This window comes from Pseudopodoces humilis, chromosome 5 (assembly GCF_049639895.1).
Source record: "Pseudopodoces humilis isolate 2021_Gansu_Grassland_sample_001 chromosome 5, ASM4963989v1, whole genome shotgun sequence".
Taxonomy (NCBI): Eukaryota; Metazoa; Chordata; class Aves; order Passeriformes; family Paridae; genus Pseudopodoces; species Pseudopodoces humilis.
In genome coordinates this window covers 11,310,532-11,334,711 of record NC_142204.1, presented here as the reverse complement: position 1 = coordinate 11,334,711, position 24,180 = coordinate 11,310,532, and the positions used below count along the sequence as shown (strand labels likewise).

Genomic DNA, 24,180 nt, shown 5'->3' with positions numbered 1-24,180 from the left:
TTCTATTAGGAATTATAGAGAGCACGCCCTTAATGGTATTATTTTTCTAGACTCATTATCTGAGATTTGCTCTCACCTACTTGAGACAATCGTTGAAGAATCACCACTTAAAGTCACCACTTTAAAGGCTGTTTTTTGGCTACTTTTCTTCCCCAAGGAAAAAAAAAAGGTACCACTATCACAGTGGCTCTTCCCATGATAATTATCAGGTATATACTTCAGACACTGGAATCCACTGTATTAAAGAAAAATAACCTTCATAAGGTGGTCTCATGTCCCAGTGCACAGCCACCCCATCACTGTCAGGCAGGAGATTCTACCCAAGCAGAGCCATCCTCCAAGTGTCTAGCACATAGCTCTGTCAGAGGTGCTGGCTTTCATCAGTGCTTTTTTCTTTCCCTTTGCAAATTAAATGATGTCTCTGCATTGATTTGTAATCACAGAGAAATACAGATTTGTAACTATAGTCTTTCTGGCAAACCTCCACCCTCATGGAAAGTTCTTTAATTCAGCATGTGTTTGTTCAGATTTTCAACTTCTCATATCATAAAATAGTTCCTGAAATGTCTCATTTACTGGATTATTCACCATTTAGTCATTATGTTCATTTGGGCACCTCCAAAAGGAATTTTATACAGATTTTCTCTTGCAGGAAGGCAGATGAGTACACACACACACCTCCTCCCTACACACTGTCAGAAACTATAGAGCTGAGAAACAGCATTATAAAATTAAAAATAACAGGGCCTAAAAAATCCTGAAAAACAGGTTATGCAGCAGCATCTCCCCAGAGTCCCGGTCCCTCTGCAGGAGCAGTGCCTGCCCCTGCTATGGCTATGTGGTGGGATGTTTTCCTGTGGAGACGACCCTTGGCCAACCCCTGTTTCCAGTGCTTGGCATGAGGAGCACCTCACCCTGGCTTTCCTTGCTATGAAATCAATCTAGTTTGCAAAACACCCTCCCCTTTATTTTTTTTTAATAAATAATCTTCATTAGAACGCATCAAGCTAAAACAAGCATTAGAACACAACCTCACAGAAAGATAAATATTAAATTAAACTCACAGCAATTGGATTACTAGAGCTGTCAAATCACAGAAAGAATAATTTTAGAGAAGCACATATCTCCAGCTATTAGTTAATTTTCCAATACACTAATTCAGGCTATAAGCGATGGAGTTTGCCGTGTCTGATTATCAATCAGATAAAAACCAAACCCCTTGCTTGGAAACCACTGGTTGTCCACAGCCATTTCTTCAGAGATAATGGAAGCAGGATTTCCATAGTTTGCTTACTTCAGCTTCCCAATAGACAATTAATTCTTAAATCACTCATGCTGAATTTGCTTCAGTGCTTGGGTGAGAGGAAATCAGAGATATTGAAAAATATCCTGATACAGAAATATCCTCGTTCATGGTTCAGTACTCTTTGCTACATGCAAATATGGCTAAGTATGCAGAGAGGCTGCCACTGAACAATCAGCACAATTACCTGCAGCTAATCCAAAATAGCTTATGAACAAAACCAGAGTATTTCATGCTGCTACTAGGATTGCAAAGGATCTTTTCTCAATTGGACTGGCTCCAAGCCAGCAAAAAATGGATTTTCCGGAGCCACCAATTTTGTGATAGATTTTGTTCCAGAGGCAAGTTGTGAGGAGGGGGAGGTGGGAATCACCTCCCAGACATGTGTCTGTGGTTCTCCCTGTAACGGGTCAGCACCCAGGTGCCCACACTCCTCCCACCCTACCTTCCATTTCTGTCCCACGGGTGGAGTCCGTGACTCTCACAAGCACTCTGTGATGATCCTGCTTGGTCTAGGAGCTGCTCTGGAAGGCATCCATGCAGCATCCCCACAACGGCAGACTATGTATTTTGAATAGGATTTTCCAACATGCTTTAATTTGGTTTAACTCCCACTGAATTCACAGCTAAGTCAATGGTGGGAGTCTTGAAAAAAGGACACCCACAGGCCAGAGAAAGCACCATTTCTGGACAGTATCAATGCCTCCTCTGGGTAGAGGAGGTAGGAGGGAAGGCATTGCCTGCCTGGCATGCACTGCACCTCTTCTCATACACAGTCACCTCTGAGAGACCTTTATTCTTCTGCCCTCAGAGATGTGTGGTAACTTACACCTGTGTATTACCATCAGTGCTGGCAGCATTTCATACCCAGTTTTGTAGGAATAACCTCACAAAGAAGAAGGTAGTGAGAAGTCAGAGAACAGAGAATTTTCCAGCATGCTCAGTGAGGCTGTTTGCTGATGGATTTTGATAAACTTGATTACCAAGCCATTAAAAAAATCTCTTTGGAAGTACTGTCTTCCCGCCAGCATTTCCCCAATGGGTATTGTCCTGAGCATTTATGTGACAGATTATATGCAGCTGGGCTCCAGCAAAGGCTCAGGCCACCTGTCTCAGGCTCTGCACCAGCAGAAGCAGTACAAGCTGGGACCGCAGAGCTGGCATTAAAGCACACCACACTTACCCTGCTGGTCACTGAGCCCTTTTGTGATAGACTGGCATTTAAGAAACAAAGGGAAACAGCTAAGGAAGTTAAGGCTGCTGGAGGCTGCTGGGAGGTTTTTTTCCTCCTGGCCAATAACTGTCCATTTCTGAGAATTGACAGTAGTTCTGACCATTGAAAAGTGAGATCAGCCTGTGAACACCACCGCCCTTTCAACTCTAAACCCGGGAATTTCTCTCTCTCTTTGAGAATTGAAAGGTATTGAAAGGTAGCAGAACTCCAGCTGGCTCCCATCCCCTCCCCAGGCCATGCAGCCCGGGCAGGGGCTGGGCTGGGCCTGCTGTGGCACCATGAATACCTGCTGTGGCTTGAGCCAGATTTTAACCCTTTCACTACCCAGATGAGACCTGCAGATTAATCCTTTTTCCAGAGAGAGGGCAAGAGAGAGAGTGATCAACATGTAAAGAGACAACATAAACTATCAAAGACAGTGAAGAAACGAATTAAGCCTCAGATGGGGAGAGAAATAAGGAGATGCCTTAATAAGCTGAAATATTCTTTTGTTAAAGCTATGGAGATGGACAATAATGTGCTGAAAAAACTCCTTCAATTCATGACAGAGCATTTTGGGGGGAATGGAGTATTTCAAAGTGTGGATCTAAGCGAATGGTGAAGTAGTTGTGATCCTATGAGATGCTGGAACAGAAAAAAGAAGTGAGAGTTGTTGATTTGTGGTCCCTAAGAGGCAAAGAGAAAACTTCTGTTTCCAGGGATGATCACAGAGACAGATGAAGAGAACTTTTGCCTTTGAAGAACTCATCCTTAAAACGACACCCCTTTGAATCATGGCCCACGAACACACCTCAGAGCGGTGTGAAATGGGAGGAAAGGACTGATGGCAGTGTTTTCCAGGTGGCTGGCATCAGAGAAATAGAAAGCCATGAGAAAATGGTTTTCTTGTGAAAAACTCCATAGATTGACAAAAGAGAACTTCTTTTTCTCTACAAAGACTGATGAATAGACTATAGCAAAGTTAGAACTGTTTTAACCACCAGGTTTTGTTGTCTCTATGTTGCATATTAAACAAGGGAATGGTTGGGTGGTGGGGAAAAAGGGTTTCTGGAGGTTTTATTCTGGTTTCTTATTCTTGTAGTTTTGTTAATAAACTTCCTTTTAAGTTTTAAGCCTGTTTTTCCCTTCTCCTAATCCATATCTCATGGCAAGAAATTAGTAGGTTTTCTAGTAATTTTTTTAGCTAATGCTTTAAAACCAGGACACCCTTCCTTTAGGGGACACACACCTGCAGGCTCCCAACCATCCTTCAGGATTGTGTTTTCTTGCCTGTGTTACTCTGTCTTTCTGCTGTCAGCATCTTCTTGGAAGGTAAGACAAAGAGAACTGCGAGACTGTTGAGAAAATATAAGCCTTCCCTGTGCACCCTCCAGCTGTCCCTTCAAAACCAGCCAAGTTGCTTCCTCTTCCAGGCTTCCTGTGCCTGCTGGTTCTCCTCCTCCAGGTAAAACTCAAATCCACTTCCCTCCTTGCCCTGCCACAACTCAAAACAGTCATGGGGTATTTGCTGCTTCTCCTCACAGGCCACTTCCCCAGATACCACCACATCCCCTCACCCATGGAGCTGGAGGCCCTGGGCAGGTTTTAGTCTCCCCAAGAGGTGGCAAATGACTGTGAAAGAAGAGGTATTTCTTATATAGTCTCCTCACCCCACTGGGGGCTCTGGCAGCTCCACTGCTGAGAACAAGACAGGGTGAGCAACAGAAAACTGACAAACTCTGATTAATAATAAAGTCTTAATAAAACTGTGCCAGCTGGCAACAGCGTTGTCTGTCAGCAAAGCTGGATTTGCACAGAGGGAGCCTGCTGTCGTCCAGGTTTGGAAAAAGGCAGAGCCCCGCAGGAATTGTGGAGAGTGAGGGCATCCCCCACCCTCATCCTTGTCAACAAAATTCCCACCCTGCACCTACAGACCAGTCACAGCACCTGACACACTGCTGGCCATCCATTTGGGCAAGGCAGTCACTGGATTAATGGTCTGCAGAAGGAAAAAGAATGGGTTTTAGGGCTCATGTTGAAGAGCTCACTGATCTTACCAACTTACTGACTCTCAGCCTCAGTTGGGCTTTCACAGAAGACCCACCTCAGAAAAGGGATTTCACATTCAAGATGTGCAACAAGGCGCTGACACATAAAACATGCACAGTGATTCATAGCTACAGATATGACATTTGTTAGAGGAAAAAGGCCATTTTAAAGACATGGCCACGCCTTGGGATCGCATACAAGCACAGTCTGCAGGACTTTATGCTCCTCAGGTATCACCTGTAAACAGTGGCTCAAGGCCAGGTCTTTAGGGGTACTCAATGCATGAGCTCAGCTAAACAGCAAGGAGGTGACTGGGCAGTAGTTTCACACTGTCACACATCTGATAAAGCTAAAAGAGCATTGCAATAGAAAGTCACTTGGGTGTAAAGCCTTGCCCTGCCTGCTGAGCGTGACAGACCAGTCCAGGTGAGACAGCTCAGTGGAGTACTTTTGTCTGGATTACACTACAATGTTTTCAATAAACTGCCTCAAAAAAGAGAAAAATATGCAATGACTTACCTAAAGGGATCTAAAGAATCCAGTTCTTCCAAGGAACCTTTCACAAGATAATCATTCTTAATATTAACAAGCTGGTAGCTTTATCAGTACTTCAACATTCATGTTTGTGTATGCTCACTTCTTATTAAACACTACTTGGGTTTATTGAACCTATTGATAGCTGGTACTACAATTAATAACCTGTTCTGTGTAGATGTTAAAAGTTTGTAGAATCTATTTTTTTTTATTTTTATTTTTTTTGCAATAAAGCATGAGACTTTTATGGTTTCCTGATTCTAAAATAAAGGGAGGAATTATTTCAAAGGGCATATTAAAAGAGAATAAAAAAAAAAATGTTGTACCAACTGGAAGGAGATTGTGGCTTTGAAATATGAATCAATTTTCTGGATTTCATTTTCTACTCACACACTGGAGCTGCCTTTTCCCACCTCCACTCAAGAGAACAAGTAGGGATACAACTTCTACTTTATTTTTTTTTTATTATTTAAAAAACTTTTGGTATAGCAGATGACACAAAATGTGTTAGCTGCCCACTTCTGCAGAGATGCACAGTGAACTTCGGTAACACACTATAAGCTGAATTAAATTGTCTGCCAAAAGTAAGCAAACTTTTCTAGACAATCTGTTATTTGACACACTCCAACCAGTAAAGCCTGTTGGACCATCTGCTCTGCATAAAGTCCAGGGTACGTGTTTTACATGGCTCTAACTTTAGCAGTGAGCCAGAGTCAACATTTCCACAGTGGGGATCCCCTACCAGAAATTCTGTCAACAGCTCTTGCCCTCTTGGCTTGGTGTCCAAGTTCTAGGAAATTCCCTTTCCCCAGCCTATTTCCACCTGTTCACTGCCAACGTGACACAACCAGGAGATGCTACACTTCTGCACACACAGTTCCTACCTGTGGGCATACAGAAATCCCCTGTACCCACAAAACCATAAACCTGTAACCACAAAAAAACCCAGGATACAGCTGCACCAGAGGAGGCTGACCAAACACCCCAAAAATTTCAAACCCTCCCTATTCAACATTCTCCTGCCAAAAAGGCAACACAGCCAGGAAGACTGCACACATATCCCAGCTGCCTTGCATCAAAAGGTAAAAGGGGGAAGGAAAATTAGCTCATTACTGGATCTGGCTGTACTTCTGCATCCCTAACACACTGGCTCAGTCAAAATGTTATCTGCTATCTTTGATATTTTTTTAATGCTGGATGAAGGATAAAGAAATTCTTCTTGCACCACTGAGAAACATTTAAATTCTTATACACAGCAGCCAGCTGGTGTTTCCAAAGATTTTACACAGCTTTTCTGCATTTCACATACAACTTCTCTACCAGATACCTTCCCAGTGACACCCTGGCAGCTCTGAGTATGGAGAGGGGAAGAAGCTGTTGGACCACCTGTGTCTGCAGCACAAGGGGGGCACAAAAGGGAGGAAAATTGGGATGGACAAGGAGTCAGAATGCCAAATTATTGAGGGGAAATATGTAGGGGGAAGCACACAGAAAAACTGGATGCTAGAATGAGGCTGTAAGTTGAAGTTTATTCATTTCTTCCAAAATTTTAGTTGATGTGTCTGCAGAATAGATAACAAAATACATATTTGACTTCACTAGGAATCTTTATCTTACTATGACACTAGTATAATTTTATATGACCCAAACTCTCCAGACTTTTTCCTATTTTATAACAGTATTGTGTTCTTCAGTTGTGTTTAAGGTCAGATTATATGCCTGCAATAGTATTCCTATTAAAAACATTCACAACAAGAACTACTTTGGTACTTGTGGCTTTTTAACACTGTGCTGACGCTGCTCCTCACAGCTAACCGGAGCTCCGGGCTAGCTCTGCTCCACTCCGGCGCTGGCAGCAGTCAGGAGTGGGGAACAGCAGGGGAATAAATGCCCCACTGCTGAACCTTCAGAGCCCTGCTCACACTCGGGCTCTGCAAGTCCCAGGCGTCATAGGTCGCACCAAAAGGATGGAGGAGGCTCAGTCTCTCGTACTTCCCAGGAACAAGTTTATTAACGAGGAGAAGGGAATGGTGACAGGGTTCGGGCTGGGACAAAGGAACAAGAGAAGGAGCCTCGAGCACCTCTCCGTGTCGGGATTTAAGCAGGGGTGGGTACAATCCAGGGACCAATCAGGGCTTACGCAGGGAGGAGTCAAGGGAGGGATTCACAATGCTGTGGGCCAATGGAACTACAACAGAGGTGGGACAACAACCTTGTAACGAATCAGGTACTAGGTAAGGGATAGAGGGCATAGAAGGAACTGGAAGGAAAGGTGGGGTTTACATTGATGGATAGGAAGAAGGGGCAGGGTGAAGGTGACTGGCAAGGAAGTTTCAGGAACAAGAGGAGGGGTTAACAATATTGACATTTGGGGTCAGAACCATTACATAATGATAGGGGAGCAACAGGAACGTACCAACTGAACACTTAACAAAATTAAACAAGCAGACTGCAACATCTCCCCCTTTCTTTTTCAAAAGGAGGAGGTTGCAGGGTCAGGGGGAGCAGAGGGCACAATAAACCACCTGTCACAGGTGGGTTAGGGAGAAGGTGAGGAGGAGGAAAGAGGGTCTAAATTAATATGATTAACTTGTGGTGGGGGGGATAAAAGGCGGAGAACTGACTGAACTAAACATCTTCTTAACACAGCAAACGTAAACAGTATCATGAAAATAACAAAAACAACCCATAAAATAGTTTTGATAATTGAAGAAAGCCATCCTGACAATCCCCAACTAGAGAAAAGATTGGTGACCCAGTCTTCTGATTCTTGTTTTATCTGATGGATCATGCTTTTCATCTCAGCGATGGTCTTGTGAACGCTGGGGCTCTTGGTGGTCAGGTTCATGCAACACAGCCCTTCAAATTCCCTGCACTCGTGATTGTGCAGGAGCAACAAGAAATCGATGGCAGCACGATTTTGCAGTGTGGCCCGCCTGGTTATTTCCTCATCTTCGAGGAGGTCGCTTAGCACAGTTGATGTCAAATTGGCCTGTTTCACAACCCAACACTCAAATCTACCTAATTCTCCTAGAGCCTTGGCAGTGGCCACCCAGGGCAAAAACAATGACACTGCTGCTCGTTTTAGCTTACTCCAATGGAAAATTTCGGAGTCGCAGTCTGGGTCTAAATCATCCAGGCTGCGCTTCTTGATAACCGAATCATTTTTTGTAGCCCAATTATCAATTTGAGTCGCATTGGGAGAAAACAGGGACAACTGGCCCAAAGTGCACGGCCCTCCGAGAAGGCGAGAGGGGATGCCTGCCCACGCTCGATCTCCGCAAATCAAAAATAGGCCTTTTTCTAACTTCCGAGGGGAAGGATCAAGGGTAGAGGGCATTTTAACATGTGCAATATTTTTGCACCATTGAGCAGCTTGAAACTGCTTATTTACTTGTATAACTTGGGAGTACAGGGTAGGATCAGAGGGACGGTAATTAAAATGAACACAAAAAGAAGCAGGAGAAGAATCTAGCAAATCAAACTCCTGCGGCTCATCAGTTGCCCTTTCCAGTGTTTCTTACCAATCCCTCCAGAGGAGGAGAGGGTTCTTAACAGGCTTTTTCACTTTGTAAACTGGGAGGGATCGGGCAACGCGATGGGCTGGTTTCCCCTGATTAGCATTTTCAACTAAGGCGGTTAGGGCTTCGGGGAATTCTGCGGGCTTTAAAGGGATCCCCACCAGGCAGGTAGCCATCAGACTTCCCGATGCTCCGGTGGACAAGCACAGATCATCACGGTGCAGGGTCTTCACGAGTGTTACTCAAACATTTTGTTTAGGCTGAGGCACGATCCACGCCGCAGTCTGGGTCACCAGGAACAACAGGCTTAGGATGTTCGGGGTTGTCATCTTTTTGGATGGCTTCTTCTAAAATAAAAGAGACATATATCGGTGTTAACACAGCTAGAAAGATAGGTCAACACAAAAGAAGGGGACTCGGGGTTTCCTCCTCCTCCTTATTGGGGTCAGGGGGCAGCTTCTTTGGATGCAACATCATTTTCCTTGTGGTCTGGTGGCCTGTTAGGATGTTTCGGGACGTAAGGCTTCACCCACCGCTGTGGGATCCACCTCAGTCCCTGGGGCGAGGAAACACAAGCGTAGCCTCGCCCCCAGGTCACCAGCTCAAAGGGTCCCAAGATTTTCTGGGACTCCGGGTCCCGCACCAGCACTGGAGGATGACCTTGTAACTTGTAGTTGCTGTTGGACTGGAAATGCCGGGCCACTGGAGGGTTTAGACTGTCAGTAGAGCCGTTTAAAAAATTCAGAGTACACAGAGCTTTGCACCGCCGGTCTTGGGGCGTGCAGCCCTTCATGCTCTCCTTTTGATGAATCAGGACCTTTTTGAGTGATTGATGGGCTCGCTCAACGATAGCTTGGCCTGTGGGGGAATGAGGGATGCCTCTTTTATGCTCCACTCCCCACTCCTGCAGGAAGTCTTCCAGTTTCCTGGAGACATATGCTGGACCATTGTCAGTTTTTATTTCTCTGGGAACCCCCAACACAGAGAAAGCTTGCATGAGATGTTTGCAGACATGCTCAGCTTTCTCTCCTGTGTGGGCAGAGGCGTAGACTGCACCGGAAAAGGTGTCAATAGAGAGGTGTACATATTTGAGGCTGCCAAATTCTGGGATGTGAGTGACATCCATTTGCCACACCTCGCAACTCCCCAGACCTCTAGAGTTAACTCCCGACCCCAGGGATGACATTGCTGTTGACTGACACTGTGGGCATGTGGCCACAATGGCTCTGGCCTGATCTTGCCTCAGATGGAATTGGCGGACCAATCCAGGCACATTTTGATGGAACATCTGATGGCTCAGTTTGGCTTGTTGGAACACATCAGGAAGCTGAGCCATTCTAACAGGGGCAGTGAGGGAATCTGCTCTTTCGTTTCCCTCGGCTACTGGGCCAGCGAGCTCTGTGTGTGATCGCACATGCATGACAAAGAAAGGCTGCTTTCGGTGAGAAACGGCATAAATTAACTTCGAAAGCAGCTCAAACAGCTGAGGATTTGAGACTTCTTTCAGAGCCGCATTTTCTGCTCTTGCTATTACCCCTGCAACATAGGCCGAATCAGTCACCAGATTGAATGGTTCAGGGAACCTCTCAAAGGCTCTGACGACAGCATCCAACTCAGCAACTTGCAGAGATCCCTCCACATACTTAACATCCGTTTCCCACTGCTGAGTCTGAAGATCCACCCAAGTCATTACTGACTTGTGGGATGCTCCAGATGCGTCTGTGAAAACTGTCACAGCCTTGAGGGGTTTTCTGCTCCTAATTTCTTTTGGTATCACATTAAATTTTGAGTTAAAAAATTTATGAGCAGGGGCGTGGACTGAAACCTGTCCACTGTAGCTGTCCAAGGCAATTTGGAGAGTCTCATTCTCCTGCAGCAATTGATTAAACATTTCCTTGGTCAGCTTATCTGGGGGCGCTTTGTCCTGAGACAGGCTGACCGGCACCCGTATGCACGCAAAATCACACCCAGCCATCTCCCGAAGCCTTGCCCGAGCTTTCCTGATGAGCTGCGCCATCAGCTCCTGTGGCCTCGTGGTACTTTTGGACCTTTGATGGCTTAGGAAAACCCACTCTATAATCAAGAGTGGGTCCCTTGAGCCTTGGTCCCACTGATAGATCAGCCCACACAGGTGTGGCAACTTACCCAGCATGCTGAATTCGAACGGCAGACTAGGTTCATATCTATGTGCTTGCCTCTCTACTAAGGCGTCCTGCACCTTTTCCAGGGCCTTCCGTGCCTCTGGGGTCAGAAACCTAGGAGAACTCGGCTCCTTCTCCCCATTCAATAGTATGAAGAGGGGGGCTAGGTCCTCAGTAGTGAGGCCCAGCCAAGGCCTGACCCAGTTTAAGGTCCCACACAAGGAATGGAGGTCTGCCAGAGTTTTTTGGATGGCTGCTGATTGCCAATTTTTGAGGAACAATGGTCCTCTAAGCGATCTGCAGGCCCAGATACTTCCAGGGTGGCATCCTTTGAACCTTCTCTTCCTGGAGTTGAAATCCTGCGGAGGTTAAAACTTCAACCAGCAGGTCAAGCGCACATTTCAGTAGATTGTCATGGGGGGCACACACCAGGACATCATTCGTATAATGGTGGATAATGACCTCCCCCACTTTGGCGCGAACGGGAGACAGCAATGAGGAGACATACCACTGGCAAATGCTGGGCGAATTCTTCATTCTCTGTGGCAGCACTCGCCAGTGGAATCTCCTCATTGGGGCTTCTCGGTTAAGGGTGGGCACCGAGAAGGCAAACCATGGGGCATCGTCAGGATGTAGGGGAATTTGAAAGAAGCAATCTTTAATGTCGATAACAGCCAATTTCCAATTTTGTGGGAGCATGGTTGGGGTAGGCATCCCAGGTTGAAGAGGTCCCATATCCACAATGACCTTGTTAATTTCAGGAAGGTCGTGAAGGAGCCGCCACTTATCCTTTCCCGGCGTACGGATAACAAAGACCGGGGAATTCCAAGGGCTTGTGGTTTCCACTGTATTTCCCTTAGCAAGTTGCTCCTCCACGAGTTCGTTGAGCGCCTTTAATTTATCTTTTCTTAGCGGCCACTGGTCAATCTAGACCGCTGTGACAATTGTCCAATCTAACTTCTGGAAAGGGCGCTCTACAGTGGCTGCCTCTAAAAATCCCGAGGGGTTTTCGGGATCTCGATTTTAACCCCCCACTGGGACATGAGATCTCTTCCCCACAGGGGAACCCGATAATCAGCAACAAATGGGCGTAAGTTTGCCAATTGCCCATCTGGCCCCGCAATTTGTACCATGCTCTTTGAAACTCTTGCCAATTGGGTACCCCCTATACCCTGAATCTTGCCTGCCACGGGTTGCAACTCCCAATGTGATGGCCATCTCCTTTCAGGGATGATCGTCACATTCGCTCCCGTGTCAAGCAGTCCCTTCATGTTTAAGGATTCTGCACCCTGCTTGATGCTGCAATCTATGATGGGTTTATTCTCACCCACCACCTCTGCCCAGTAGACACCTGGCCTACTGGTGCGTGGTCGTCCACTGGGACTCCTTCGGGAATAGGAATAAACTGGGCGATGATTTGGCCCTTCGCTAAAAAGAATGGTGGGTGAGTGCAGCGCGCCAAGAGAATGAGGTTCTCCGGACCACCCGGGAAGGCGATCGGAGAAATCTCAATCTCTGGGGGTGTGTGCTTGGTGTCCCCGATGGCAATGTACTTACTTGTTGGTCCCGAGCCCACCATTGTCCCGTCCAGTGGGTCCACAGTGTTATAAATGCAAAGGCAAATTTAGGTTAAATAAAAGAACAGTTTATTATAAAACAATTTTTATAATAAAAATAAACAACGAGGAAAAACCACAATAAAATAAACAGCGCAGCGCTGGGTGGACAGGGGTCTATACCCAAAGGTATAGGTGTTCCCAAATCCACGCTCGAGGGTTCTCTGGCCTGGGTTTTTATAGGGATTTTGTGTCCTGAGGCCAAATTCCAGGCAGGCACCATTCACCAAGGGTCCTTGATTGTTGGATGAATTGATTTCCTGGCATTGGAGAATAGACGTCCGGGCAGAGTCTCCTCATATGTAAAGAAGTTCTGAGTGTTCCTTGATTTCATTTTGGTTCGGGCCATCTGGATGGGGTGGTTGGATCCGGGTTGGAGCTGATGGATATCTCGGCTGGACTTTTCCCTTTGTCAGCCTGATTGCTTCCCCAGCAGTGGCCTTCAAGGCGGGGTGTTCAGGTCCGGTGTTGAGTATCTCGTCCAAGCTCGTTCCCTTGTCAGCCTGATGGCCCGTGTCCTGCTCATTCTTTTCGGTTGATGGGCGCCGGCTAGGATTGTTATCTCTCGAATGGGAATTCGCGACTAGATCTGGGGAAGGACTTGTTGGCCACACTGTATTTTATATTTTATATTATTATAGCTACAAATATATTTATTTAGACCTCTACGAATTTTTATTCATAAGTTCATTTATCACAACAGCAACTACCGTCCAGTGCTGGGACCAAAAGAAAATGTCCTTGATAGTGATCAAATGTCGTGTCCGGTTGATTGGCCACTCCTTTGGAAGTTGCACTCCCCCTCCCCCTGCAAGACCTGTCCCATTTATTTCTTCGCGTGGGGCAGGTTCGCGCTTTGCTCCTAGTTTTTTTTATTTAAATCTTTATTGACCCTCCCTCCCAAGCTGCTCCCTATATTTCCCTGGCAGGGGTTGGAGGCTGGACACTCCCTTGCCAGATGTCCCAGCTGACCGCAGCAGAAACATTAGAATGGCCACGTAGGTGGTGGTGGAATGCGATGGCCTGCTGGGTGCTGGGTCACGGCCGCCACTGGTGTTCTCTTCGGCGCAGGCATTGGCATGCTCCTAGACACCCCCACCATCGGGACTTTCTTGGTGCATGCCTCAATGAGGATGTCTAATGTGGGCGGTGGATGGATGGGCAGGCTGAAGATGACTTGGCGGCAGGCTTCATTCGCATTTGCCTTCGCCGCTTCCAGCACAAATTGCTCCTGTAGCTCTGTCTTTTCCACTTGCCTCACCACCTGCGCCTGTAGCCTGTCTACAAACTTAACAAAACGCTCATTAGGGAGCTGTTTAACATTTAGAAAGTTAACTTGGGGTTCTTCCTCGGGTAGCAAATTAAAAGCTTTTTCGGCGGCCTCCGCAATCCTTACCAGCACAGACCAGGGCAAACCCCTGGCCTGTTCTTCTGGTTTGGCCCAATTCCCTTCGCCACACAGGTGATCTAGGGTTAGAGGGCTTTCATCCGCATCAACCGCGGTGTCTTCATTGTGCAATAGCTCTGGAAGGATGGACTCCAATGACCTCTTCCACCCCTGTTTCCACAGCTTGAATTCAGCTGAGGAAAGGAGGCAGGAAAATAACTCTTTCAGGTCAGAGGGGACCATTTCGTTTGTGGAGAAGGTAGCCTTTAATAAACCTTTAAAATACTCGCTCCTTCTCCCAAACTCCTTCTGAGCCTTGCACAACTCCCTCTTTGTTTGGAAGAAGAAGGGCTCCCATTCATGGTACCGCCCTCCCCTACCATGAAAGCTCACCGGTGCGACAAAGGGAATATCGACCTGTTCCGGGTTCTGGTTTCCCGGCTTATCACTTCCGGTTTTTTGAGCATGGGAACTGGAAGGAGGGGCGTGGGAACCGGAAGGAGGGGCGTGGGAACCAGGAGCCGGAAGGGGTGGGGCTGGAGGACCGACCGAGTAGGAGGATTTATGGGAGGAGCAGCAGCAGGAAGAGGCGGGGTTTGGGGGTGTGGTGTTGGCATGACACGCCCTGGAGGAGGAGGAATCTCCCAAGGGGAAGTGGGAGGGGTCAGGGTAGGAAGAAGGGGAGGAGTTAGGGAGGAAGGGGTTGGTCACTGAGGGAAGAAAAGGATTATGGGAAGAAGAAGCACAAGGGAGGGGCCCGACCATGTGGTCCCCGCCATCTTGTGCCCTCTGGGGGCCATTTTGAGGGTCAGGAAAAGAATAGGGGGGCACAGGAGAACAATGAGAATAAGGGGACACCAGGGGACAAGGGTTCTGGGACATCAACTGGAGGTTTTCAACTTTATTAAACTGGGAATTAACAACCTGTGAAGTATTAAACTTAGGATTGACAACCAGGGAAGTGGGGGAATGGGTAGGGGCTCTGGCAGCTTGGCCAGGGCTGCCAGGGCTAGGGTTCTGAGGGAGACATGGGGAGCCAGGGAGACTAGAGCCACTGCTGGAGCCCTGCGTTACATGGGGTGCTCTGCAGGTCTCCCCCAACTTAGGGACAGAGGTAGAGGAACACGGGGATGGGGAAACTGGGGAAAACTGCCCTGGCTGTAGTTGCACTCCCCCTTTTTCAATTAATGAGGACCGGATCAACACAAAAAGTGAAATTAATTTGGAAGCTGTCTTGTCCCCTTGATTCACTAACAGAGTTAATTTGCTACCAACTGAATTCCAAAAAACAACAGAGCTCACATTCTCAGGGGACACCTGGGGGTAGTGCAAGAACAGCCACCTAACCATCCTCTTAACCAATCCCTTAGAAAACTTCTTCCCTCCCCCCTCAAGGATACCCACAACTTGGAAATAAATCCCCCTCTGCTGAGCCGACAACGGCGCACCCATCTTCACTAACCCCCGGCTCAGCAGTCCTACCACCCCCTGGCAGCAAACGAGAACTCAAAAGAACAAAAGATAAGGGTCCGGACCTGCAACTTTTCCCCACCCCGGGGAAACTCAGCACCCTCTTTTTCCCTCCCCACTGGGGAAACTCACCACACCAGGTCCGGACGCTGTGCTGCAGGAGCTGTCCACGACCCCAAGGTGATCCTCGGCGCGTCGAGGGTTGCCGCCTTGATCCCCGGGAGTGCCACCGGACAAAAACCGGCCTGCTGCAACTGGGGTAGCTACCGCCCAAAAGTCTTTATAATCCGCAAAATTGACTCCTCCGGGGGTCTCCACGTCCAGAAGAGGCCCCATGTTGGGCGCCAGCTGACGCTGCTCCTCACAGCTAACCGGAGCTCCGGGCTAGCTCTGCTCCACTCCGGCGCTGGCAGCAGTCAGGAGTGGGGAACAGCAGGGGAATAAATGCCCCACTGCTGAACCTTCAGAGCCCTGCTCACACTCGGGCTCTGCAAGTCCCAGGCGTCATAGGTCGCAGCAAAAGGATGGAGGAGGCTCAGTCTCTCGTACTTCCCAGGAACAAGTTTATTAACGAGGAGAAGGGAATGGTGACAGGGTTCGGGCTGGGACGAAGGAACAAGAGAAGGAGCCTCGAGCACCTCTCCGTGTCGGGATTTAAGCAGGGGTGGGTACAATCCAGGGACCAATCAGGGCTTACGCAGGGAGGAGTCAAGGGAGGGATTCACAATGCTGTGGGCCAATGGAACTACAACAGAGGTGGGACAACAACCTTGTAACGAATCAGGTACTAGGTAAGGGATAGAGGGCATAGAAGGAACTGGAAGGAAAGGTGGGGTTTACATTGATGGATAGGAAGAAGGGGCAGGGTGAAGGTGACTGGCAAGGAAGTTTCAGGAACAAGAGGAGGGGTTAACAATATTGACATTTGGGGTCAGAACCATTGCATAATGATAGGGGAGCAACAGGAACGTACCAACTGAACACTTAACAAAATTAAACAAGCAGACTGCAACACTATGCATTTATTTTTGCTGGCTTTTGATCCTTGAAAGCCTGATAGTGCTGTGTTTACAGACTTTAAAATATTTGTTATGTTCTCTTGGGGCTGGCAAATGGATTATGTGACAGGTGGTCTTGAAAGACATCTAACCCCAGGGACAAACTAGACCTCATCACTCCCAGGAAAACAAAACAAAACAAAACAAAAACAACAACAACAACAACAAAAATATAAACCCCAACCACCACTACCAACAAACAAACAAAAAAATGAACATTTTCATTATACCATTGCCATTTCAGATAATATATTTCAACTTCCTATTTACCAATATGGGCATAACCCTATAGGTGGGCTCTGTTCCCCAAAGGAAGCTGAAGCACCCCAGTGTCAGAGGGTATGTGCTCCCTGCAGCCCAAGGATGAGCTTGGTGCAGGCTGCAGCTCTCTGAAGCAAGTAAATCCCAATGACATCTGGAATACAGTGCAGGGAGCAGCATGAAGCACCTTGACTGCAATTCCCCAGCATTTTATGACAGCAGATTCGGGGAGCTCCCATCCAAGCATCCAGTTACAGTTCTATAGATAAAACTAATCAGTTTTTGACCAAGCTACTCCATTGTCCTCTAATATTTAGCTGCTATTCTGTATTATTTTATTGGCTCCTGGCTGAGGTGTGTGAAATCAGTTACATGCAGCGTGAGAGAGGGCATCAATGGAAACATCCTTAGTAACTTCAATTGTAGCCAGTGGCTAGAGCAGAATGACTTTGGGGGCTCTTCTTGTAAAGGAATGACATAGAGGAAAAGGCTTAGAAAACTAAGTGGGGAAGTAAATACCAAAGGTACTCTAATGCACTTTGTATAAATCAAAATGCAAAAAAACCAGAGGTGGTTCATTGTGTTTGGGGCTTTTTTCCTCATTTTTAAGTTCTTTATAGTAGAGTTGGTTGATGGAGAAGATGGGACAGCAAAGATATGCCAGTCTGCAGTACTGCTGTCTTGATTTCATTATCACTTGTCTCAAAACTCATCTCTTCATATGTCACTCTTTACATCCTATTGACAGTCTCACCCTCTTAGAAGATTTTGAATGGCAGAGGAAACCATCTCCACAGAGGTCCTGTAGAAAGGCCCATCTACACTAATTTTTTTCCTCCAAAGTAACACATTCATCTAGTCTATCAAAATATTAATTTACTAGAAAAAAAAAAAATCACTCATGAAAAACTGACAATGGCTTTTACTCTTTGGGGAAATTTTAGCAGCTTGTAAGAGAAGGAATAGCAAGGTCCCTTCATACAGACACAAACACAGCTCATGGAGTGCCCATGGAGAGGAAGAATTTGAATGAGTTGCTTTCATGGTTTGAAAGACGAATTGCCAAGGAGACTTAGAGCAGCTACTGTGAGGATGGCTCCCTGCAAGAAACAACACAATAGAAACCATTGGAAAGGAAAAAAGGAAGGGGAAAAATGAGAAGGAAAGGACAAACGCTAAGAATTGGCACTCCCACCCATCAGCAGATGGAGGCTGCCAGCACTTTCCATTTGGAGTTCCTCTGCCCCATTGCAAAGCAGCAAGGGCCTGGCTCCAGGGATACAGCCACATGATGGGAGGGTGACAAAAATGTCAGTGTAATCCTGACAGGACCAGTTCCCAAGGAGGAGGAGGCTTGACAGCAGGGACAGCTCTGAAATTCCTGTCTCTGGCTTTACAGGCAGTACCAATCTCAGTTGATGGCTTGATCCTGTTTATGAAGACTTCTGTGCAGCTGCATTCCGTTAAAGTCACCCTGGTAACCCTACCCCTTCCACCTGTACTTCTCTCCACACAGCCTTGTCACTCCACCTCCAGAAATACGTGTTTTTATGGATGAGTCTGGTATTTTGGAAAGAGTGGATGATGGAAAGATTACAGCAAGCAGGAGTTGGGAACCCTTCAGATCTGTCCCACTTCTCAGCTACTGCTATAACCCAAAGCTTCCTGTGGGGCAGGAAAAGCAACAGAAGCTACTGTAGGGCTTTGGAAGGGACATTAAAGATCATCCAGTTCCCACACCCCTTCTGTGGGAAGGGACACCTTCCACTAAACCAGGTGTTAGAATATTCTTTTTAGCTCTGTCACTTTATATTTGTTATTAAAACTGTGTCAAGACGTGGCTATCTCTCAAATGTAAATAGTGTGCTTGTATATTACACCAGTTTATGGAGTGGGTGTCTGTATGATGGATTTGTAAAATTCCACAGCATGTTTTAATAATCAAACACAGGCTCTATCAAAGTGTCCAGACACGTCAATTATAAATTTGCTCTCAGCATAAAAAGTAGATTAAAACATTAATTTTTGTTCTCAACATGTTTTTGATTCAAGCACATTAAACATCTTTTATTCCCTGTATGTTTTCAAAAGAATGACTTGCTTATAACAGTTTTAGGCAAGCTGGTGTTGGAAAGGAAATATGACCCTTTCTTTTATTAAATATCAAGATCTAGACTTCCCCTGTTGGAAGTACAGACACTGGATTTATTTATGCCAGAGGAGTGGAACACAAAACTGAGAGCACACAGAAAAATCCAGCAGTTGCCTTGAGCAGTAATAACCACCTAACCAGGGCAGCACCAGCTAATCTCCTCTCAGCACTGGTGGCTTTGTCCTAGCCCAGGCCATATGCCTGGAGTCACACACTGGAACTGAATTCTGATCACCAGCACAGGGCAAGAGATTCAGGATGGCTTCCCAGGAGGAAAAGGCCACACTGCTACCAAATCACTGCCCAGCCCCTCCTGCCCCATTACCCCTGCTCTCCACAAGCTACATCCTGGCTGTGATCTGTTCAATTGCAGCTCATTCTACAATGAATGCATGTTCTATGTGCAGTGTTACTGCAACCTAAAATTCCGCAAAGTATGAATGAACTTCTCAGGTCTCCCAGCTGATTCTTGGAAGCCCATTAAGGAATTACGCGAGGTGCCTATGGCAACTTGCAAATGAAAAAAAAAAAAGTATGTACTTAAATTGTCCAGATCAGCACACACAACTAACATTTGCTTGGGAATCGAGTGATCTTGGTAGGTCATTGGCACCACACATTGTATTTTTCTCTGTAAAAATGTCACAAGCTAATTCTTGGTGCAGAAGGGATTTGTCTCGGGGCAGTTTGCACAGATCTGTTGATAGTAAAAGATTTTAAAATCATAGAAAATTCGGGGAGTTAGAAAGAAAGTTAGGCTTGGCAAGCCCTAGGAAAAGTGTTAAAAGTAGGCCCTGGGAAATGTTAGGCCTTGTGTTTGCTAAGATCATGTGAAACTGCACCTGTGTAGTCAGTATATGATAAATGATATAAGTGTTAGATGTGATTAGATATAATTATTGTTTAAAGAATCATGAGAAGCTATGTTAGGGGTTTGGGGGAATCACGAGAAATCCATGCTTGGGTAAAAACAATGCATACAATAGAACAATGTAAGTTTAATGATTAATATGAAAGTTATATAATGATAGAGTATAAAAACATGTTCAGCTCAAAACCAAGTTGGGTCAGATTTGGGTATGTGTACCCCTGACACACAGAGCTCTTAATAAAGCACCTTCATATAATCATTCCATGATTATGTGTTCCTGAATGCTAACACTGTCCCCCAGCAGCTGTGCAGTATTACCATTTTCAAAAGACTTATCAGCATTGCTATCTAAGGATCTTCCCTGGGTTGCATGATCCAGAGGCAGACACAACAAATTCTCCTCTGTAAATGTCAGCACCTGCACTCGGTGAGCTCTGGTTTCCTGTTAACACACAGATGGAGGATCAGACCAGAGATCAAATGTCACAGTTACCAATGGCAGGAAATTTAATCAGTTTAGATGGAAGCAAAAAAAAATCCTGAAGCTTTTTTTTTTTTCCCCTAGTTATATCTATGGTTTTATGCAACATGATGTAAGTTTATGGTCAAGAGAGTAGATGAAGGTTTTGAAAGGAGTTCTGATTTAAATCACCCAAGAATGACCAAGGGTGACCGTTAATAATTCACGGCTACCTTGATGCATACAGAAGAAACTGCTGGGAGGCTGAGGATGGAGGCTGAACAAATTCACCTAGGAGTGCCTGAGGAGTTTGAGATGATCCAGCTGTCAGAGGTGGTGGGAAATAGGATTTCACTGCTCCCACCTGTAGTGGCTCTACCTCCGCCAGCTGCAGAGCCCAGCCAGCAGCTGCCCACCTCTTACTGCAGACAAAGTGCAGACGTTTTACTCCCTCTCACAACATGCTTGACAGGGATTGGCATCCCCACTAATTAGAGTTTGTGTCAGGGCTGCAATTGGAGCTGGACACAGTTTGGCACTGGCTTAGCAAGGAAAATAAGAGCATCTTTCTACAGCTGTGCAGGAGAACCCCCTGTTCCTGCACAGTCTCACACCAATGTATTGTTCTGAGTGCCTTTTCCATATTTGAGCAAATGAGCACTGAATCATTTATCAAACACTTGGTAAATTCAGATTTCATTTTTGCTACCTATTCATTTGGCACCCAATTCATAGCCTCTTGACTGACAGCACTGGCCACCTCTCTGAAGCAGGCTTTGAACTTCAGTTGTGTCTCAGCCTTCCCACCCCGGTGGGTCTTTCTCCTCACTAGTTTCCCAAATGATTTCCCAAAGCAGGAAAATGGGGAGGATGCAACAACTTTCAAAGTCACTTTCAGGAGAAAAGAATGCAGAGCCCAGAATAAACATACATTTAATTTCTTTGCAGCATTGAGGGGGCTCAAAGAAAACAGAAGGCAAGATCTGGAACAAGAGCTACAGCCCTAGAATTACATAGTAGAACAGCTGCGGACACATATTTACAGTTGCTCAGGCTGTGTTTGTGAAACCTTGAATGAACAACACATTTGCTATACAATGTTAACACAGCAGGTGTCAAACACCAGTGCATGCCCAGAAACAGTGGCAAACAGAGCTGGGAATCAAAAAATCACCTCGTGGCCCGCTAGGGGGAAAAAAAAAAAAAACCAACAAAAAAAGGCAGCTCAAGCTCTTGGCCTTGTTCTTCATGCTTCTTTGGTTCTGTATTTGGCATACAAGCAATACAGAACTCGCATTATCGCCTTCATATCTCCGTTCACAATATCTGTGGATACACAAACCAGAGACAAAAAAAAACAGATGGGAAGTATTAGCAATCCCTGGAATAGGATGAGACAGCACCTGCCAAAGACAATCTCCCACCTTTCCCCAGTTTTTCCCCAGTTATAATGTGAACTTGGACAACCTAATTGTGACAGGAAGCAAAATAGAAACTACAGAGGTAGAAGCTAAAAATTTATTAAATTAACTTGAAGAAAAGGGACTTCTGCTGCACTCTGTTGCTGGAAGGCAAATGAGGGCAAATAATGCAGAGTAAGAAATTCACTACCAAAGAACAGAGTACACAATTTAATAGGGCTTTATATCTATGATTATTCTATATCAGGAATCATGTTGGAATTACCTGACACTTTATTTCTTTATTTTTTGTTGTAATATTTCCATCATGTTTTGCATTTGATGCATTGGGTTTTGGTGGTTTTTTGGGTTGTTTTTGTTTCTTTGTTTGGGGGTTTTTTTTTGAGCCTTTTGTTGTTGTTTTGGGTTTTTTCTTTAGTTTTCAGTTTATTTTTTCTTGGCTATATAAACTGCTTTTGTATTTAAAAGTTGCAGAGGAAGAGGGTAATAGGATTCAGAGGACTTACTTTTCTCATGGTGCTGTAAATCACTGGGAGAAAGACTTACAAAGAAACACTAATAAAATGAGATCCTTGAAGAGTCTAAATAGTGTAGCTGTAACAAACTAGGAGCCCTAAATCATATTAAATTCACTCACTAGCTGAGGATTTCCCCAGTGAAGCTAAAAGACTTGCAGATGTTGACACCAGTATTTCTTATACTGATCAACTCTGTGTTTGAGGCAGTTCAGAACAGCCAGAGGGGAGGAAGGAAAGCACAGATTTTTCACACAAAAGGTGGATCTTAGCATGGAGACCTGAGCCCATACTGATTACTCTGTTAACGTTAACATAAATAAAAGCTCTTTAGCTCCAGGCTCCTAGCTCTGTGCAGCACAGCAAAAAGCTCACAATTCATGAATGCCCAGCATGCAAACTGCTGACATCACCCAAGCAGTAGTGGGAAAAGAGAATAAAAGGGAAAAAAAAAAGGAAGCCCTAAATCCTCTCTTTCCCTCTCCATGATGCCATCTGTTTCGTACCAAACACATGCACCCATTTATGAATAACTAACAGGGAGCTAGAACTGGAATAATGCTTTTTATTTTTAATGAAGATTTGACTTCCCTATTCAGCAACAAGCTGGTAGAGGAATGCTGGGATCGTGTGCCCTGCTAAAGGTCAGACTTTGCAGCCACAGCACCACCCATTAATTAACCATATCCCTCATCCCAGCAGGAGCTGGCACCAAATTTTTCTTTGGAGTCTTTTAATTGGAAAACTGGACTCACCCAAATGGAGCTTATTTGTTTGTTTTTGTGGTGGAGAAAGAAAGAGGAGCATGCATATACATTGATTCAGTGATGGAAACATTCACTTGGATGAAGATCAAGATTCAACTCCCAGGTCTGAACCAAGAATAACAGCAACTAAGAAACTGTGACTTACATTTTCAGGAGACTGCCCCACCATATTCTGAGTTTGAATAGAGTGATCAGTGTTTTGGATTTTCCAGAGAAATTCTTCAAGGTGTCTTCCCACAGAAACAAGCTTGCTTTTAATGCACTGAAAGTTTTTCTGACACAGGAAAATAGCTTTGCCTCCAGCTCAACTGCTGTAATTTCCCTAGGAGCTGTCACTCATTTAAATCTTTAACAAATACTGAATTACTAAGCAGTTTAAGTTTAGTGTAAAGTTACTAAACTTATAACAATCCAACTTTTTTAGCATAGAAATAATGATTTTTTAAAAAAAAAAATCTTATTACCTCTACCATTCATTCTACATGAGGAGCTGTAGGGCAGCCATATAATGAAATGTGTCAGTGTCATTTCCAGAACCTGCTTCCTGCAATTACCCAAACTTTTGCTAAGCTGGGATGTTAGCAATTCTATTCCAGATAAGTTTGCATGTCATGACTCACCTTCGGATTTCACATGAAAATTCAGAAGACCTCCCTCTGCTAGCAACTCCAATGCCAGGTTAATGTTGTGGAGCTGTTGGAGAGAGAGAGATATTAATATAGCTGACAATATTTTCTAACCAACAGAAGGCTTTAAAAAGTATTTCTCTAGTTGCTGAAGATACTGATTCATAAGTATGCACTCCCTCTCCTTAGTTTTGATGAAGTGCTCTTCAGAATTTATACCAATTATAATATAAAATTAGATGTAAAATCCATCTTCAGCAAAACATATCCCATGAGGTGGGCAGAAGAATCCATTTATTTAAAAATAGACCTTGTATGTGAAAGGCTTGTGTTAATGGGAAAAACAGGCTAGATTCCTAACTGGATCTAATGGATGCATGGAGTCTATTTCTGGGTATTTTTAAACAATGCATGTATGCTCACCACACTTGGAAAAAACATAAAGGCAAAAGTTCTCAATATTTCATTCAGGATTGCAAAGGTCAGGTATGCTTGTTAGCTAGAAGTTTCTGCTGTACTTCTAAAATGTCTATTCACATTAATAGTAGTGATGATATGCTCAATAACACTCATCAGAAATTAAACACACATCTCTGAATAAAGGCTGAGGGTTTTTTTCTAATTTTTCCTCACTGCTTTTTCTCTCCCTTCCCCACATAAAAGCAGCATCGCACACATAATCAGCAGTGGTAACAAGTTTTTTAAAAGTAATATCCTCTTCTAACAGCTTAAGGGTAGTTATTTACTTGGCTGGTAATTAGGAAATTCCTTTTCTCTAAAGGAGTAACAAGACCTGAATGAACTTCAGATTGCCT

General features: G+C 45.1%; 2 protein-coding genes and 1 pseudogene across 8 annotated transcripts in view; all 3 read right to left on the bottom strand.

Annotated features, from left to right (window-relative positions):
• Positions 1 to 7,209: 7,209 nt before the first annotated feature.
• On the bottom strand, positions 7,210 to 9,312 carry LOC148184272 (uncharacterized; annotated as a pseudogene).
• Positions 9,313 to 13,321: 4,009 nt separating this feature from the next.
• Positions 13,322 to 15,809, bottom strand: LOC148184271 (uncharacterized). The gene is made up of 2 exons (XM_088055487.1): positions 15,367 to 15,809; positions 13,322 to 13,665 (listed from the first exon to the last, which is right to left on the bottom strand). The coding sequence occupies exons 1-2, from the start codon at positions 15,568 to 15,570 to the stop codon at positions 13,363 to 13,365; spliced, it is 507 nt and encodes a 168-aa protein (XP_087911613.1). The 5' UTR covers positions 15,571 to 15,809; the 3' UTR covers positions 13,322 to 13,362.
• A 5,135-nt stretch (positions 15,810 to 20,944) lies between these two features.
• PARVG (parvin gamma) overlaps positions 20,945 to 24,180 on the bottom strand; it is a 29,104-nt gene continuing 25,868 nt past the window's right edge. For all 7 annotated transcript variants that reach the window (XM_088055849.1, XM_005532890.3, XM_088055850.1 and 4 more), the window contains 2 exons: positions 23,360 to 23,432; positions 20,945 to 21,362 (listed from right to left, as the gene is read on the bottom strand). In XM_088055849.1, coding sequence (XP_087911975.1) covers positions 21,283 to 21,362; positions 23,360 to 23,432 — 153 coding nt within the window. In that variant the 3' untranslated portion in view covers positions 20,945 to 21,282. The remainder of the gene's footprint in view (positions 21,363 to 23,359; positions 23,433 to 24,180) is intronic.

Excerpts from the sequence above, each read along its gene's own strand:
- LOC148184271 (XM_088055487.1), bottom strand. The coding sequence starts at position 15,570 with ATGGGGCCTCTTCTGGACGTGGAGACCCCCGGAGGAGTCAATTTTGCG. Across the intron at positions 13,666-15,366 it reads CAGCGTCCGGACCTGGTGTG|TTTGTAGACAGGCTACAGGC; the intron begins GTGAGTTTCCCC and ends CGTTTTGTTAAG.